Source organism: Salminus brasiliensis, chromosome 16, assembly GCF_030463535.1.
Source record: "Salminus brasiliensis chromosome 16, fSalBra1.hap2, whole genome shotgun sequence".
In the NCBI taxonomy this organism is placed as follows: Eukaryota; Metazoa; Chordata; class Actinopteri; order Characiformes; family Bryconidae; genus Salminus; species Salminus brasiliensis.
In genome coordinates, this window is record NC_132893.1 from 34,231,691 (window position 1) to 34,246,690 (window position 15,000).

The 15,000-nt window shown below is 39.3% G+C and overlaps 1 protein-coding gene and 7 non-coding genes across 9 annotated transcripts in view; all 8 read right to left on the bottom strand.

Annotated features, from left to right (window-relative positions):
• Window positions 1–2,179: 2,179 nt before the first annotated feature.
• On the bottom strand, window positions 2,180–2,251 carry trnam-cau (transfer RNA methionine (anticodon CAU)). Its single transcript has one exon. It is a non-coding gene; the product is annotated as a tRNA-Met (tRNA).
• A 504-nt stretch (window positions 2,252–2,755) lies between these two features.
• Window positions 2,756–2,827, bottom strand: trnam-cau (transfer RNA methionine (anticodon CAU)). Its single transcript has one exon. It is a non-coding gene; the product is annotated as a tRNA-Met (tRNA).
• Window positions 2,828–2,834: 7 nt separating this feature from the next.
• On the bottom strand, window positions 2,835–2,907 carry trnar-ccu (transfer RNA arginine (anticodon CCU)). The gene has a single exon. It is a non-coding gene; the product is annotated as a tRNA-Arg (tRNA).
• Window positions 2,908–3,453: 546 nt separating this feature from the next.
• On the bottom strand, window positions 3,454–3,525 carry trnam-cau (transfer RNA methionine (anticodon CAU)). The gene has a single exon. It is a non-coding gene; the product is annotated as a tRNA-Met (tRNA).
• Window positions 3,526–3,532: 7 nt separating this feature from the next.
• On the bottom strand, window positions 3,533–3,605 carry trnar-ccu (transfer RNA arginine (anticodon CCU)). Its single transcript has one exon. It is a non-coding gene; the product is annotated as a tRNA-Arg (tRNA).
• A 636-nt stretch (window positions 3,606–4,241) lies between these two features.
• trnam-cau (transfer RNA methionine (anticodon CAU)) lies at window positions 4,242–4,313 on the bottom strand. The gene has a single exon. It is a non-coding gene; the product is annotated as a tRNA-Met (tRNA).
• Window positions 4,314–4,320: 7 nt separating this feature from the next.
• On the bottom strand, window positions 4,321–4,393 carry trnar-ccu (transfer RNA arginine (anticodon CCU)). The gene has a single exon. It is a non-coding gene; the product is annotated as a tRNA-Arg (tRNA).
• A 134-nt stretch (window positions 4,394–4,527) lies between these two features.
• nt5c2l1 (5'-nucleotidase, cytosolic II, like 1) overlaps window positions 4,528–15,000 on the bottom strand; it is a 25,111-nt gene continuing 14,638 nt past the window's right edge. For both annotated transcript variants that reach the window (XM_072659199.1, XM_072659198.1), the window contains exons 10-18: window positions 13,325–13,366; window positions 12,705–12,806; window positions 12,540–12,606; window positions 11,721–11,891; window positions 10,351–10,402; window positions 10,174–10,234; window positions 9,861–10,037; window positions 8,470–8,562; window positions 4,528–7,880 (exon numbers count right to left, since the gene is read on the bottom strand). In XM_072659199.1, coding sequence (XP_072515300.1) covers window positions 7,797–7,880; window positions 8,470–8,562; window positions 9,861–10,037; window positions 10,174–10,234; window positions 10,351–10,402; window positions 11,721–11,891; window positions 12,540–12,606; window positions 12,705–12,806; window positions 13,325–13,366 — 849 coding nt within the window. In that variant the 3' untranslated portion in view covers window positions 4,528–7,796. The remainder of the gene's footprint in view (window positions 7,881–8,469; window positions 8,563–9,860; window positions 10,038–10,173; window positions 10,235–10,350; window positions 10,403–11,720; window positions 11,892–12,539; window positions 12,607–12,704; window positions 12,807–13,324; window positions 13,367–15,000) is intronic.

Here is a 15,000-nt window from a genome sequence, read left to right on the forward strand (position 1 = left end):
CTGAACCGGATACGCTCGTACCAGCATCATACACACACACACGACTATAACCACTATCATGTTAGTGTCACTGCTATGCTGAGAAGGTCTGGTCAGTGGTGGTCAGACAGTGGTCCATCTAAGTAACAGTAGAGATACAGTCTGTACATAGTGGGGCTATAGCTGTAGGTGTTTCTAGTAAACTGGCCAGCCAATGAACTGGCAACTCATTTAGCTTAACTCATCATCGATTATGGGCTATAATCAGTATTAGGGGAGAGCTGGGCACAGTCTAACACACAGTAAATATGATAGTTTATGTCGTTTAAGAAGCTCCAGTTGGACGTGTTCCAGTAGTTTTCCCAGCAGTTGGACAGATATTTCTCCAGATTCCCCCTAAACGCTGTTTCTGTACCATAACAGTGTGTGTTTGAATGGTGAGTGTGTTTGATGGCTGACTTGTGTGTGGAAGTCTCAGAATTCTCTCCTATATTATCTTAATCTCCTCTAGGTGGCGTAACAGAACACCATTTAAAAGCAGAACTTCAACTCACAAAAGTACAGCTTCCAAACATGGTGGAGGTAGTTTCACACACAGCCACTGTTACTGTTAAGCAGTTAGAGACCCCCTAGCTGATGCTTCGGACCCAGGTTGTGATGGCAATAAAATCTAGTTGAGTTTGATGGGGTTAGAATCTGCCGTTCTACTTTCTGGTGTCAAATAAACGGACAGTGTTTGATACAGCAGCCTCTTTTCACTGGTCATAAGTATTTGGACGCTGATATTTTGATGTGTTTCGATTGGAAAGCTGGTCTGCTTCAAACAGTTTAGAACTGTATTAATAGTGTTTGTATGGATTTACCAGACTGTTTAATGGCTGTTACATCGCCCCCCTCAGTCTGGTACAGTTAACACAGACTATGGGAAGAGTTATAATGTTTGCACTCGCTCTGCTTTCTCTGCTGAATTACTCAAAAATGATTGGAGCTGAAAACACTGTTGCCTTTATAAAAATATGATCAATTTTGATTGAAATGCGGGTTGTGTCCCGCTCTCCCCTACATCATAACTAAAGCGTTTAATTAGATGTTCTGAAAAAGATACATGATTTTTACTAAAACTTTATATATAGAAAACACTCAAGCAGATAAGCTACTATTATCACATTCCTAAAACACTTGAAGGAACAGTTCTCCCAGTAAGGCTGGTTACTAATCACCAGTCATTAGCAGTCACTTACAACAACACTATACAATCAGTTCATTCTGCTGGCCACTAAAGCCTGGTCCACACAAATCTGGATACTTTAAAAAACGTAACTTTTTCCTTTTGTTTTGGCCTCCCATCCACACAAAAATCTGAGGTTTTTAAAAACGCTTTCCGGGGTAGATTTGTGAGTGTTTCCTTGAAGCTTACACTCGGACTAATGACTGGGTTTTCTTTTTTCTCCTCAGAAAGCTTCAAAAATTATATTTTTGGTTGATTTTTCCAATTCTAAGCTTCTTTCTGGTACAAATCCTAAAGTGTTTATTTGATCTTCTGACCAATTCATTAAAAACCAATGTTCATAAACTAAATTATGCATATATGCCTTTTATTAATATTATATAAAACATTTATTGCTTAAAGCAGGTTTTTCAAACACACTAAAGCACAAAGAACATAAAATTGTTGAATCCCTCAAACCTCAAGTAATTTTGAACATATATATCAGATAATATACATATAATAATATACAAATAATTCAGACACAAATCTCAGTTTTAACAGCTGAGCTCATAAGAAACAGTTTTTATAAAAAATAAAAAAAAACAAATAAACAAAAAAAAAAAACCCAGAAAGACTGGAAACGATGTGCTTTTATAAAAGTTTAAACTTCGTCTACGGCTGGACGGCTTATGTCTCTACACAAAGCTCGACAGCACAGAATGCAAAAAGATTGGGAACCAGTGAAGTGGGTTTAAAAAAATCACACGATACACAACGACTAATCCTGCAGCGGGATTCTCTTCGCTAGGCCTTGGATGATAAGAAACAAAGGAAATATGATCATATTTTTATATTAATATTTCATATAAAAGGTGGTCAGCATTAAAGCAGATACACATGATATAAACTAACAGCAGGAATACTGTTATATATATATATACACACACACACACACACACACACACATAACTGCTGTAAATAGTAAATATTTAGCAGAGGATGGTTTCGATCCATCGACCTCTGGGTTATGGGCCCAGCACGCTTCCGCTGCGCCACTCTGCTACTCCCTCACCCCTCACCCCAGATGGGAACCCACAATCCCTGGCTTAGGAGGCCAGTGCCTTATCCATTATATAATGTATATAATGTATATAATATATATAATGTTTAAAAATTCTCTCTCTCTCTCTCTCTCTTTCTCTCTCCCTCTCTCTCTCTCTCTCTCTTTCTCTCTATATATATATATATATATACATACATATATATACACACACATAACACTTAGAGTATGTGACTTTTATTTTGTACCATTTGTATCTGGACTAGCAGTTTATTAAAAAATTAAAGCATATAGAACCAAAAGAGATTTTATATGATTTTATTTTCTTATTGATGTCATTAATTATTATTTATTTTATGCATTAATTTTCTGTTTTATATCTCATTATGGATAATTAATATTTTTAAAGTTACAAAAATAGTATAGTGCATTATTTGAACAGTTGTCATTTCTGCTTATAAATAAATAAATAAATAAATAAATAACTGCTGTAAATAGTAAACATTTAGCAGAGGATGGTTTCGATCCATCGACCTCTGGGTTATGGGCCCAGCACGCTTCCGCTGCGCCACTCTGCTACTCCCTCACCCCAGATGGGACTCGAACCCACAATCCCTGGCTTAGGAGGCCAGTGCCTTATCCATTAGGCCACTGGGGCTTGGGCACTGCTAGCTCCGCTCTGTGGTGATATCAGGAATCCTGGTCTTTGCAAAATCAATATAGTGTTAATATATATATATATATATATATACACACACACATAACACTTTAAGTATGTGACTTTTATTTTGTACCATTTGTATCTGGACTAGCAGTTTATTAAACAAACTGAAGCATATAGAACCAAAATTGCATAACCTCGTATACTCTGAGTAGACTTTCAAATTGTACTCAAGAAATATAAGATTTAATCTGATTTAATTTTCTTATTTATGTAATTACTTTTAATTTATTTATGCATTAATTTTCTTCTTTATATCTTATTACTGATCATTAATATTTTTAAAGTTACAAAAATAGTACTGTGTTGTTCAAATTTCATTAATAACATTTTAAAATTATAATTGTTATAATCATTTCTCTGCATTATTTGAGCAGCTGTTTTTGAGCAGTTTTCGTTTCTGCAAATAAATAAAGAAATAAACAAATAAAGAACTAAATAAATAAATAAATAAATAAATAACTGCTGTAAATAGTAAATATTTAGCAGAGGATGGTTTCGATCCATCGACCTCTGGGTTATGGGCCCAGCACGCTTCCGCTGCGCCACTCTGCTACTGCCTCACCCCAGATGGGACTCGAACCCACAATCCCTGGCTTAGGAGGCCAGTGCCTTATCCATTAGGCCACTGGGGCTTGCTTCCTTTTCATTGGCTACCGCTCTGCTAGCTCCACCCTGCTAGCTCCACTCTGCTAGCTCCACCCTGCTAGCTCCACCCTGCTAGCTCCACCCTGCTAGCTCCACCCTGCTAGCTCCTTTCTGCACTCTGTAAAAAAAGCCACATTTCTACAAAAACATGTGTTTAAAAAATGCAAAATAAACCAGAGAGCAAAAGGATGAAAAATTGTATTTATTTTTTTATTAGTTATTAAGTTTAAGTTACAAGTTTGAACCTTGTCTTTTATTTTGTACCATTTGTATCTGGACTAGCAGTTTATTAAACAAACTGAAGCATATAGAACCAAAATTGCATAACCTCGTATACTCTGAGTAGACTTTCAAATTGTACTCAAGAAATATAAGATTTAATCTGATTTTATTTTCTTATTTATGTCATTAATTATTATTTTATTTTATGCATTAATTTTCTTATTTCTATCTTATTATGGATCATTAATACTTTTAAAGTTACAAAAATAGTACTGTGTTGTTCAAATTTCAGTAATAACTTTTTAAAATTATAATTATTATCATCATTTCTCTGCATTATTTGAGCAGCTGTTTTTGAGCAGTTTTCGTTTCTGCAAATAAATAAATAAATAGTAAATATTTAGCAGAGGATGGTTTCGATCCATCGACCTCTGGGTTATGGGCCCAGCACGCTTCCGCTGCGCCACTCTGCTACTCCCTCACCCCAGATGGGACTCGAACCCACAATCCCTGGCTTAGGAGGCCAGTGCCTTATCCATTAGGCCACTGGGGCTTGGTTAGAAAGGGTGGATTTTCTAACACTCTATACCCAAAATCAAGACAAAGCAAATGTTCATTGTATAAATGTTAAAAAGCCACATTCCTACAAAAACATGTGTTTAAAAAATGTGAACATGACCAGAGAGCCAAAGGATGAAACATTTTATTTATTTATTTATTAGTTATAAACACACGTTTGTGGAAAATACAAAGATACAAATATTTCAGACACAAATCTCAGTTTTAACAGCTGAGCTCATATTTTCATATTAATATTTGATATAAAAGGTGGTCAGCATTAAAGCAGATACACAGGATATAATCTAACAGCAGGAATACTGTGACACACGGCCTTACTGCCTCACAGCAGCCCTTCAGATGCAGAACATCACACTGGAGTGTTTTTCTAGCTCCAGAAAACCTTAGTCAGCTCAGTTTAACCCTTTACAGACCGAACTAGCAAATAGCTGCCAGAAAATTATAATTCTTTAATAAATTGAGTGTTTATTTGACCTTCTGACCAATTATAAAAAAAATAAAATAGAAAATTATATATATATATATATATATGTATATATATCACTTTGCATATGTGACTTGTGATGTTATATGTGATATGTCATATTTTGTAGCATTTGTATCTGGACTAGCAGTTTATTAAACAAACTGAAGCATATAGAACCAAAATTACATAACCTCGTATACTCTGAGTAGACTTTCAAATTGTACTCAAGAAATATAAGATTTAATCTGATTTTATTTTCTTATTGATGTCATTAATTATTATTTCTTTTATGCATTAATTTTCTGTTTTATATCTCATTATGGATAATTAATCATTATTATTATTTAATTTTTTGGTAAATATGTATTGAATATGATTGGCTTGGCGTTAAAGGGTTAACACGCTTGCCGTGGGATGAAACCATCTTGCGCTTACACTCACCGGCCATTCCTTCAGGTGGCTTGCAGGTAGTGTGTGTGTGGTGCTGGTATGAGAGTATCAAACACATAGTGGCCGCTTTAGCGGAAACCCCTCTCCTTGATTCATCTTACCTGGTAATCGCCAGGTTTAGTCGGTCTGTTAGAGCAGTGCTGTGCTGGACACTGTCTGACTGCCCTCGGTTGCCCACCCCTGCTCCAGACCGCCATCAGCCGCTGAACCGGATACGCTCGTACCAGCATCATACACACACACACGACCATAACCACTATCATGTTAGTGTCACTGCTATGCTGAGAAGGTCTGGTCAGTGGTGGTCAGACAGTGGTCCATCTAAGTAACAGTAGAGATACAGTCTGTACATAGTGGGGCTATAGCTGTAGGTGTTTCTAGTAAACTGGCCAGCCAATGAACCGGCAACTCATTTAGCTTAACTCATCATCGATTATGGGCTATAATCAGTATTAGGGGAGAGCTGGGCACAGTCTAACACACAGTAAATCTGATAGTTTATGTCGTTTAAGAAGCTCCAGTTGGACGTGTTCCAGTAGTTTTCCCAGCAGTTGGACAGATATTTCTCCAGATTCCCCCTAAACGCTGTTTCTGTACCATAACAGTGTGTGTTTGAATGGTGAGTGTGTTTGATGGCTGACTTGTGTGTGGAAGTCTCAGAATTCTCTCCTATATTATCTTAATCTCCTCTAGGTGGCGTAACAGAACACCATTTAAAAGCAGAACTTCAACTCACAAAAGTACAGCTTCCAAACATGGTGGAGGTAGTTTCACACACAGCCACTGTTACTGTTAAGCAGTTAGAGACCCCCTAGCTGATGCTTCGGACCCAGGTTGTGATGGCAATAAAATCTAGTTGAGTTTGATGGGGTTAGAATCTGCCGTTCTACTTTCTGGTGTCAAATAAACGGACAGTGTTTGATACAGCAGCCTCTTTTCACTGGTCATAAGTATTTGGACGCTGATATTTTGATGTGTTTCGATTGGAAAGCTGGTCTGCTTCAAACAGTTTAGAACTGTATTAATAGTGTTTGTATGGATTTACCAGACTGTTTAATGGCTGTTACATCGCCCCCCTCAGTCTGGTACAGTTAACACAGACTATGGGAAGAGTTATAATGTTTGCACTCGCTCTGCTTTCTCTGCTGAATTACTCAAAAATGATTGGAGCTGAAAACACTGTTGCCTTTATAAAAATATGATCAATTTTGATTGAAATGCGGGTTGTGTCCCGCTCTCCCCTACATCATAACTAAAGCGTTTAATTAGATGTTCTGAAAAAGATACGTGATTTTTACTAAAACTATATATATAGAAAACACTCAAGCAGATAAGCTACTATTATCACATTCCTAAAACACTTGAAGGAACAGTTCTCCCAGTAAGGCTGGTTACTAATCACCAGTCATTAGCAGTCACTTACAACAACACTATACAATCAGTTCATTCTGCTGGCCACTAAAGCCTGGTCCACACAAATCTGGATACTTTAAAAAACGTAACCTTTTCCCTGTGTTTTGGCCTCCCATCCACACAAAAATCTGAGGTTTTTAAAAACGCTTTCCGGGGTAGATTTGTGAGTGTTTCCTTGAAGCTTACACTCGGACTAATGACTGGGTTTTCTTTTTTCTCCTCAGAAAGCTTCAAAAATTATATTTTTGGTTGATTTTTCCAATTCTAAGCTTCTTTCTGGTACAAATCCTAAAGTGTTTATTTGATCTTCTGACCAATTCATTAAAAACCAATGTTCATAAACTAAATTATGCATATATGCCTTTTATTAATATTATATAAAACATTTATTGCTTAAAGCAGGTTATTCAGACACACTAAAGCACAAAGAACATAAAATTGTTGAATCCCTCAAACCTCAAGTAATTTTGAACATATATATCAGATGCCTGCAAGACGTAATACATGAAAACATCTGATTTACATACTAATGTTACTATTTAGATATTATTCATTACTATTTAATTATCACACTGATATTGCAGAGGTCTTAAAAACTCAAACATGTATCAAATGAGACATTTTAAGGGGTCAAGTCTTTTGGAGACCTGTTATTCGAACACAGTGAGAAAATCAGCTTTGTGCTGTATTTAGGTCTGTTTTGGTTGTTACACTGTTTCTTGAGGTATTTCACATCAATCTTTGTGACGTGTTAGCACCCCCTACTGGGTTGGCATGCTCTCACAAGCTCTTTACGGCTGTTTCATGTCTCATGTGGGTGGAAAGATTTTCAGAACTACTGCTGGAGATCAAAAAATATCTGGATATGTGTGGACAGGGCCCATTTTTTATTCATTGGCATATTTGGGTGAACTGTTCCTGTAACACTGGGGAAAATGAGATGGGGTGTTATTGCTTTGGTTCCCTGGCCTGAGCAGCCGATAAAGTCGACTGTGATAAACTGTTTATATTTACAGACATACAATAAAGGACACGCCCTCTCACTCGCTCATGTCTCCATCCTTATGGTCATGTTCTCCTGGGCGCAGTTGTCCTGCCCACAGTTATCATCACCATCACATTGACACAGCATCTGTGGAGAAATTTGAAAATACAGATGAATTAAAGGGGATAAAACTATATGGACAAAAGTATTGGGACACTTTTCTATTCATTATTTCCTATTAAATCAAGGGTATTAAACAAGCTTATCATGATTTTGTTGGAGTAACTGCCTCTACTATCCAGGGAAGAAGGCTTGCTACTAGATTTTGGAGGAGCATTGCTGTGAGGATTTGATTACATTCAGTGACACGAGCTGTTAGTGAGGTCAGAATGTTGAATGATGATCATCACCTCACCTCCTCATCCTCAACTCATCCCAAAAGTAAAGGGTGGAGCACTAACATAGCTCCATGCTGGGGGGCTTTACACCCCTCTAGCCTACGCCTGGCATTAGGCAGCATGGTGTGTCCATCATATTTATCTGCTCCATTGAGTCCTATTCTATTGGCAGGGACTAGACAAGCTGTGTGTGTGCATTTTCACATCAGAGTCAGCAACGGGTGCAACTTAAAGTCGCTGAATGCATTCATTAGAAGGGGTGTCCACAAATATTTGGACATATAGTGTGTTATAATTCAATTTTAAGTCAGTGAAAGAATGTCTGAAATGTGTCCCACCTTAAGTGATGGATTGAAAATGTGATTGGCTGACAGGTCAGGGGTGGGCGGTTCCCGGCAGAGTTGAGGACTTACAGCAGACTCGTGAGGCATCTGGAGGTAAAATAACATAGAAATGGAAAACGGTCCGATCATTGTTTGGGTAAAACCTGGTCTTTAAGGCAATGATGATGTTTTAATAAACTTATCATTACTGTCACACAAAACCTCATATTTCCTAAATGTCAACCTTCTTAAATGTTTATTCTAAGTAAATCTTGGGAATTTCTATTGGCCCATTCAGCATGGAATTCTGAGACAATGTAAAGAACAGCCGCCAGATTTACAAAAGTGAAGAACAGCTAAAGTTACAGCAAAAGAACAGCGATCAAAGCTTTTTGAGTGACAGCAGGCAATATCCATAGATGTCAAAGAAAAAAAAAACCTTGCTGAATATGGACAGGTGTGTTGGTAATATATTTCTTTTGACTTTCTTACTCAAAATTACAAAATTATCTAATATATTTATTTCAAAATTAAGATTTTGATCGTAAAACTAAATATATAGTGAAAATATATATTTCTGTGAGTTACGCTACATTAGAGATATGCTGAAGATACAATGGAAGGTTAGCCATACGGTTTGGCTAAATCTGAGACGCTTACTTTATGAAATACTGAAGTTGGTTAGTGGGTTAATCACATAAAATAAGTAAAGTAAGGATATAATGCAATGCACTGCGTATATAATGCATTGGTATTAATGGTAATTAATATAATACATTTTTAAAAATGTGCAGTATATTTTATTATATATATATATATATATATACAGTGGGGGAAAAAAGTATTTAGTCAGTCACCAATTGTGCAAGTTCTCCCACTTAAAAAAATGAGAGAGGCCTGTAATTGACATCATAGGTAGATGAGAGTGCAAACCTCCTTCCATCAGCAAGGGCATTGAAGATGAAACGTGGCTGGGTCTTTCAGCATGACAATGACCCCAAGCACACTGCCAGGGCAACAAAGGAGTGGCTTCGTAAGAAGCATTTCAAGGTCCTGGAGTGGCCTAGCCAGTCTCCAGATCTCAACCCCATAGAAAACCTTTGGAGGGAGTTGAAAGTCTGTGTTGCCCCCCGACAGCCCCAAAACATCACTGCTCTAGAGGAGATCTGCATGGAGGAATGGGCCAACATACGGTTTGGCCCAAGGATATATAACAAGTACTGATATGAACTTTTGTTATTGACCAAATACTTATTTTCCACCATTATTTGCAAATAAATTCTTTAAAAATCAGACAATGTGATTTTCTGAATTTGTTTTTTCTCATTTTGTCTCTCATAGTTGCATATATATATATATATACACAAAGATTTGTTTGTATTTATTTATTTATTATCAATAATTACCAGGACAGAGGGGGCTCTGAAGAGGTAGGTGACGGGGTAGTTCAGTAAGTTGAGGCAGGACGACGCGTACAGGTCAGCGTAGCGCAGCAGCTGGCTGGCAAAGAGAGTTTTTGTCGAACCATAGCGAAGGAGACTTCCCATCTTTCCATAACACAGATCCAAACTGTACGTCACCTTCTGCAGTTCACACACACACACACACAACACACAGCTCTTCAATAAAGAATGAACAATTCAGTAACAATGTATATGGTAACACACCATTAACACACAGACCCAACTGGCCAAAGAACAACAGTATTACAGGATTGACCTTAATCTTGCTCTGGATCAAGCTAATATCTGGACTGCCAACGATGCCGCTGTCTAAATACCTGGAAAGGCAGGAATCACACAGAGATCAGACACTGAGTGGCTTTCTTACACTCTACTGCCACCTGCGGTAAGTGGACCAGCACTGCAGTCACTGCAAGAACGAACTCATACTCACTTATGAAGCTCACCAAGGTAAACATCGAGCTGCCTCAGCTCCTGAAACATAGCTGCAGAAAAATGTACATGGTTATTTCCTTGGCCACTTTATTAGAAACACCAACTAACCTGTGCTTCACTCACTGGCCACTTTATTAGAATCACCAACTAACCTGTGCTTCAATCACTGGCCACTTTATTAGAAACACCTACTAACTTGTGCTTCCTCTCAATGGCCACTTTATTAGAAACACCTACTAACTTGTGCTTCCTCTCACTGGCCACTTTATTAGAATCACCAACTAACCTGTGCTTCACTCACTGGCCACTTTATTAGAAACACCTACTAACTTGTGCTTCCTCTCACTGGCCACTTTATTAGAAACACCTACTAACTTGTGCTTCCACTCCCTGGCCACTTTATTAGAAACCCCTTTCACCTTGTGCTTCCACTCACTGGCCACTTTATTAGAAACACCTACTAACTTGAGCTTCCACTCACTGGCCACTTTATTAGAAACACCTACTAACCTGTGCTTCCTCTCACTGGCCACTTTATTAGAAACACCAACTAACCTGTGCTTCACTCACTGGCCACTTTATTAGAATCACCAACTAACCTGTGCTTCACTCACTGGCCACTTTATTAGAAACACCTACTAACTTGTGCTTCCTCTCACTGGCCACTTTATTAGAAACACCTACTAACTTGTGCTTCCACTCCCTGGCCACTTTATTAGAAACCCCTTTCACCTTGTGCTTCCACTCACTGGCCACTTTATTAGAAACACCTACTAACTTGAGCTTCCACTCACTGGCCACTTTATTAGAAACACCTACTAACCTGTGCTTCCTCTCACTGGCCACTTTATTAGAAACATCTACCTTGTGCTTCCACTTACTGGCCACAATATTAGAAATAAATCTCAGCATAAGCTTCCACTGCCTGGCCACTTTATTAGAAACACCTAACTAACTTGTGCTTCCACTCACCGGCCACAATATTAGAAACCTTTATCACCTTGTGCATCCACTCCTTGGCCATTTTATTAGAAACACCTACCTTACCCTTCCACTAACTGGCCACTTTATCAGAAACACCTACCTTTGCTTTCTACTCACTGGCCACATTATTACAAACACCTACCTTAAGCTTTCACTTACTGGCCACATTATTAGAAACACCTACCTTAAGCTTTCACTTACTGGCCACATTATTAGAAACACCTACCTTGTGCTTCCACTCACTGGCCACAATATTAGAAACACTCAACATAAGCTTTCACTCCTTGGCCACTTTATTAGAAACACCTACCTTGTACTCTATGATCATCCAGCATGATCTCAGGTGTAATTACCCTAAAATGAATCTTAATAAAGAGTGCTCACTATTGTTTTCCGTCCACACTTGCAGCTCCTTGGCGAGCTCTGGAACCACCAGGAACGTTTTCCAGCCCTGACGCTTCTTGGACTTCAGAATGTCTCCGAATATGTGGTCTCCCACGTAGAGAATGTCTTTGCCCATCACGTCCAGCAGGTCACAGATGAGATCTGACGACCCTGCGACAGAGGCAGCAAAGGATCAACATTAATACTTTTAAAGTTTTCACTTTGACAGCATATGTTTTCATATACACTATATGGACAAAAGTATTGGGACACTTAATCATTGCATTCAGGTTTTTGTTTCAGTATCATTTCCACAGGTGTATAAGTCTGCCCTACATCAGTGAAAGAGCGGGAGGTTCTGAAGAGCTCACTGAACTCCAGCGTGGTTCTGTATGTAATAGGAGACACCGCTGCACCAACAACAACAAGTCAGCTGGTGAAATTTCCTCCCTCCTAGATCTTCCTCCATCAGCTGTGAGTGGTGTTATTACTGAAAAGTGGAAGAGTTTAGGAGGAACAGCTCACAGAGAGCAGCTTAGCCACCGAGTGTCTGTTAGACCACGTAAAGTTACAGAGTGGGGTCAGGGCCGAGTGCTGAGCTGAGAGCAGAGTGCAGAAAAGCCTCCAACTGACTCAGTAACTGCAGCAGAGCTCCAGACCTGCTACTGCTGGTGGTAGAGCTTAGAGCAAAGAGGGAGACCAGCTCCTTATTAATAAAGCCTATGGGTTTAGAATGGGACGTCAGAAAAGCTTCTGTGGGTGTAACAAGTTGGCGTCCCAATACTTTTGTCCATGAAGTATACTAAGAGCTGGTTGTACCTCCAGAGTAGACAGTCCCGTGCTGCAGGTCTCCTGTGTAGGTTCCGATCCTCAGCTTCCCCGTGTTCTGAGTGAAGAGAACATGGAGGTTTGGCACTGAAATTGATTTACGTCCACACACACAAACACACACACACACATTGTAGGGCTAGAGGAGGGACGTACCGTGTCCACCTGTCTCAACACTGTCCCCTCCGCGAAAAACAGCGGCTTCCGTGTGTCCACCACCACCAGGTCAAAGTAGGAGCGCCACAACTTCTTCGGGTTCTGAAAGAGAACAGTAAGAACATAAATACACTAATGTTGATCAGCTGGGCTACACTACATGGACAAAAGTATTGGGACACCTGCTCATTCATTGACTGGTAGTGAGGTCACCATCCCAGCTCATCCCAAACATATTAAATGGAGCACCTCCATCATTCCAGAGAACACAGCAGCTCTTCCACTGCTCCACAGCTCAATGCTGGGAGGCTTTATACCCCTCTACTAGCCCAAACCTGGCGTTAGGCAGCATGGTGCCAATAGGGTCATGTTTATTGATCTGTTCCAGAGAGTCCTATTCTATTGGCAGTACTTCTTTACAGGGACTAGACAAGCTGTGTCTGTATCAGCAATGGGCGTAACTTAAAGCTATATGATATATAGCTCATTAAAGATATATGCATTCATGAGAAGGGGTGTCCACAACTATTTGGACGTGCAGTTTTGGTTATCATCATTCTGGGCAGCTCACAGAAAACTGTTAAATGTCTAAATAGCAAACTGTAAAATCGGTGGCTCACCTTTGACCCAGGTGGGGAGTCTAACAGGTATTTCATGATGCCCTGGTAAGAGACAAGACACACAAAGTTCATTTCTCAAATCATACAGAACAATATTTTGTAATATACTGTAATATTTTATATTATTATAATATTTTACTTACCAAATTCTCTCTCAATATTCTCACTGAAACATCAGAGGTTAAGACTTTTTATTGAAGCAATAATTTACTCAAAGTTTGAGCTGTAATGTGAGATACGTTACAGCTCGAACTTTTATTATTGCATTTATTGCTTCAATAAAAAGTATTAACCTCTGATGTTTCAGTGAGAATATTGAGAAAGAATTTGGTAAATAAAATAATGAAATATAAGTATATTATTGAGATTATACCACAGTTATCACCATTTATTGTGTGATAATTCTGTATTTCTCAGGTGCCTCGTACAAATTGAACTTACTGTTAATATTAAAACTGCAATTCAAAAAAAAAAAATAAATAAATAAATAAATAAATCGATTTTTTTATCACCTCAAATATCTTATAATTACCCTGATATACTCATTAACACTATCCAATTATCCTTCCTATACATCTGCTGGGAGCACTCTCTGATATGACGCCTTCAGCATATCGAAATATCCCACCCACTGGTTTATATGGGCAGCCTTACCTGTGGATATACACTACGGCAGCATGAACACCATTAGTCATAGTGAAAAAGTTAAAAGAGTGAAAGAGCTACAAGTAATGGCCCAAACATTAGGTTACGTTACAGGTTTATATACAGTATATACTCCTGTATATAGTTTAGTACTGCTTGGTTAAAAAACAATGGTGTCTGTGTTTAGGGTACTTATGTGCGGTTTGGGACGCCGCGCTAGTAAATGTGAAATCTCCATCCAAACAAATGGGTTGGTCTGTGTGAGGCGCTGGAGAAGGAGCTGTGACGTAGCAACAGGCTGCTTATTAAGATTGCCTCCCCCGGGGCGATCTCGAGCCGCTGCACACAGGCCCAAATAAGGACCTTCCGGTTTAGTTACGTTCATGTGTGTTTTGGTTCAGTTCGTTTACATTCTTTATGTGGGTTATAAGTTTCACCTGGGACTGGGGGATATTTAAGGAGCCTCCACACCACCATTCGACGCCGATAATTGTATCGTTTGACCTCGAGGTTTCACGTGAGGTTCCTCGTACTGTAGAAGTGTGTTGAGGCCAGTTTCTGCTCAAAGGTCACCCTGCTATCCACGATTTCTGCAAGGCTCGGATTCTCTGGCTACCCACGTTCCAGCTAGGCGACGCACGCTTAAGGCAGTACGCTGCGGTTCCAGGTTTGGTCGGCCTGGCCGCTGTTGCTCAGTAGCTGGTCCCTCAGCCCCCCCCCCTCTAGTTAGGGTAGTGCCGTTCGAGCGCCGTTTACATTAACCCCTGTTTAGCTCAGGCTCTGCCTGTAGGATTTCGTTCTGTTCCCCCTTTGGTTTCTCCTCAGCGCTAGCCACTCTCGCCAGCTCAACCGCCAGTCCCGGGTTCGTTTTTGGTTCGCCCTCATGTTTACCACGTTTGTGTTGTGTTTGTACCCCTTAGTTGCTTTTTTATTTGCTTGGTTTTTGTTAATAAATCTGCTTGCTTTGAGACCATCTCTGCGAGTGTTCGTCCCATCTTGGTCTGGCTTAGCTCGCCATGACAGTTGCAGTG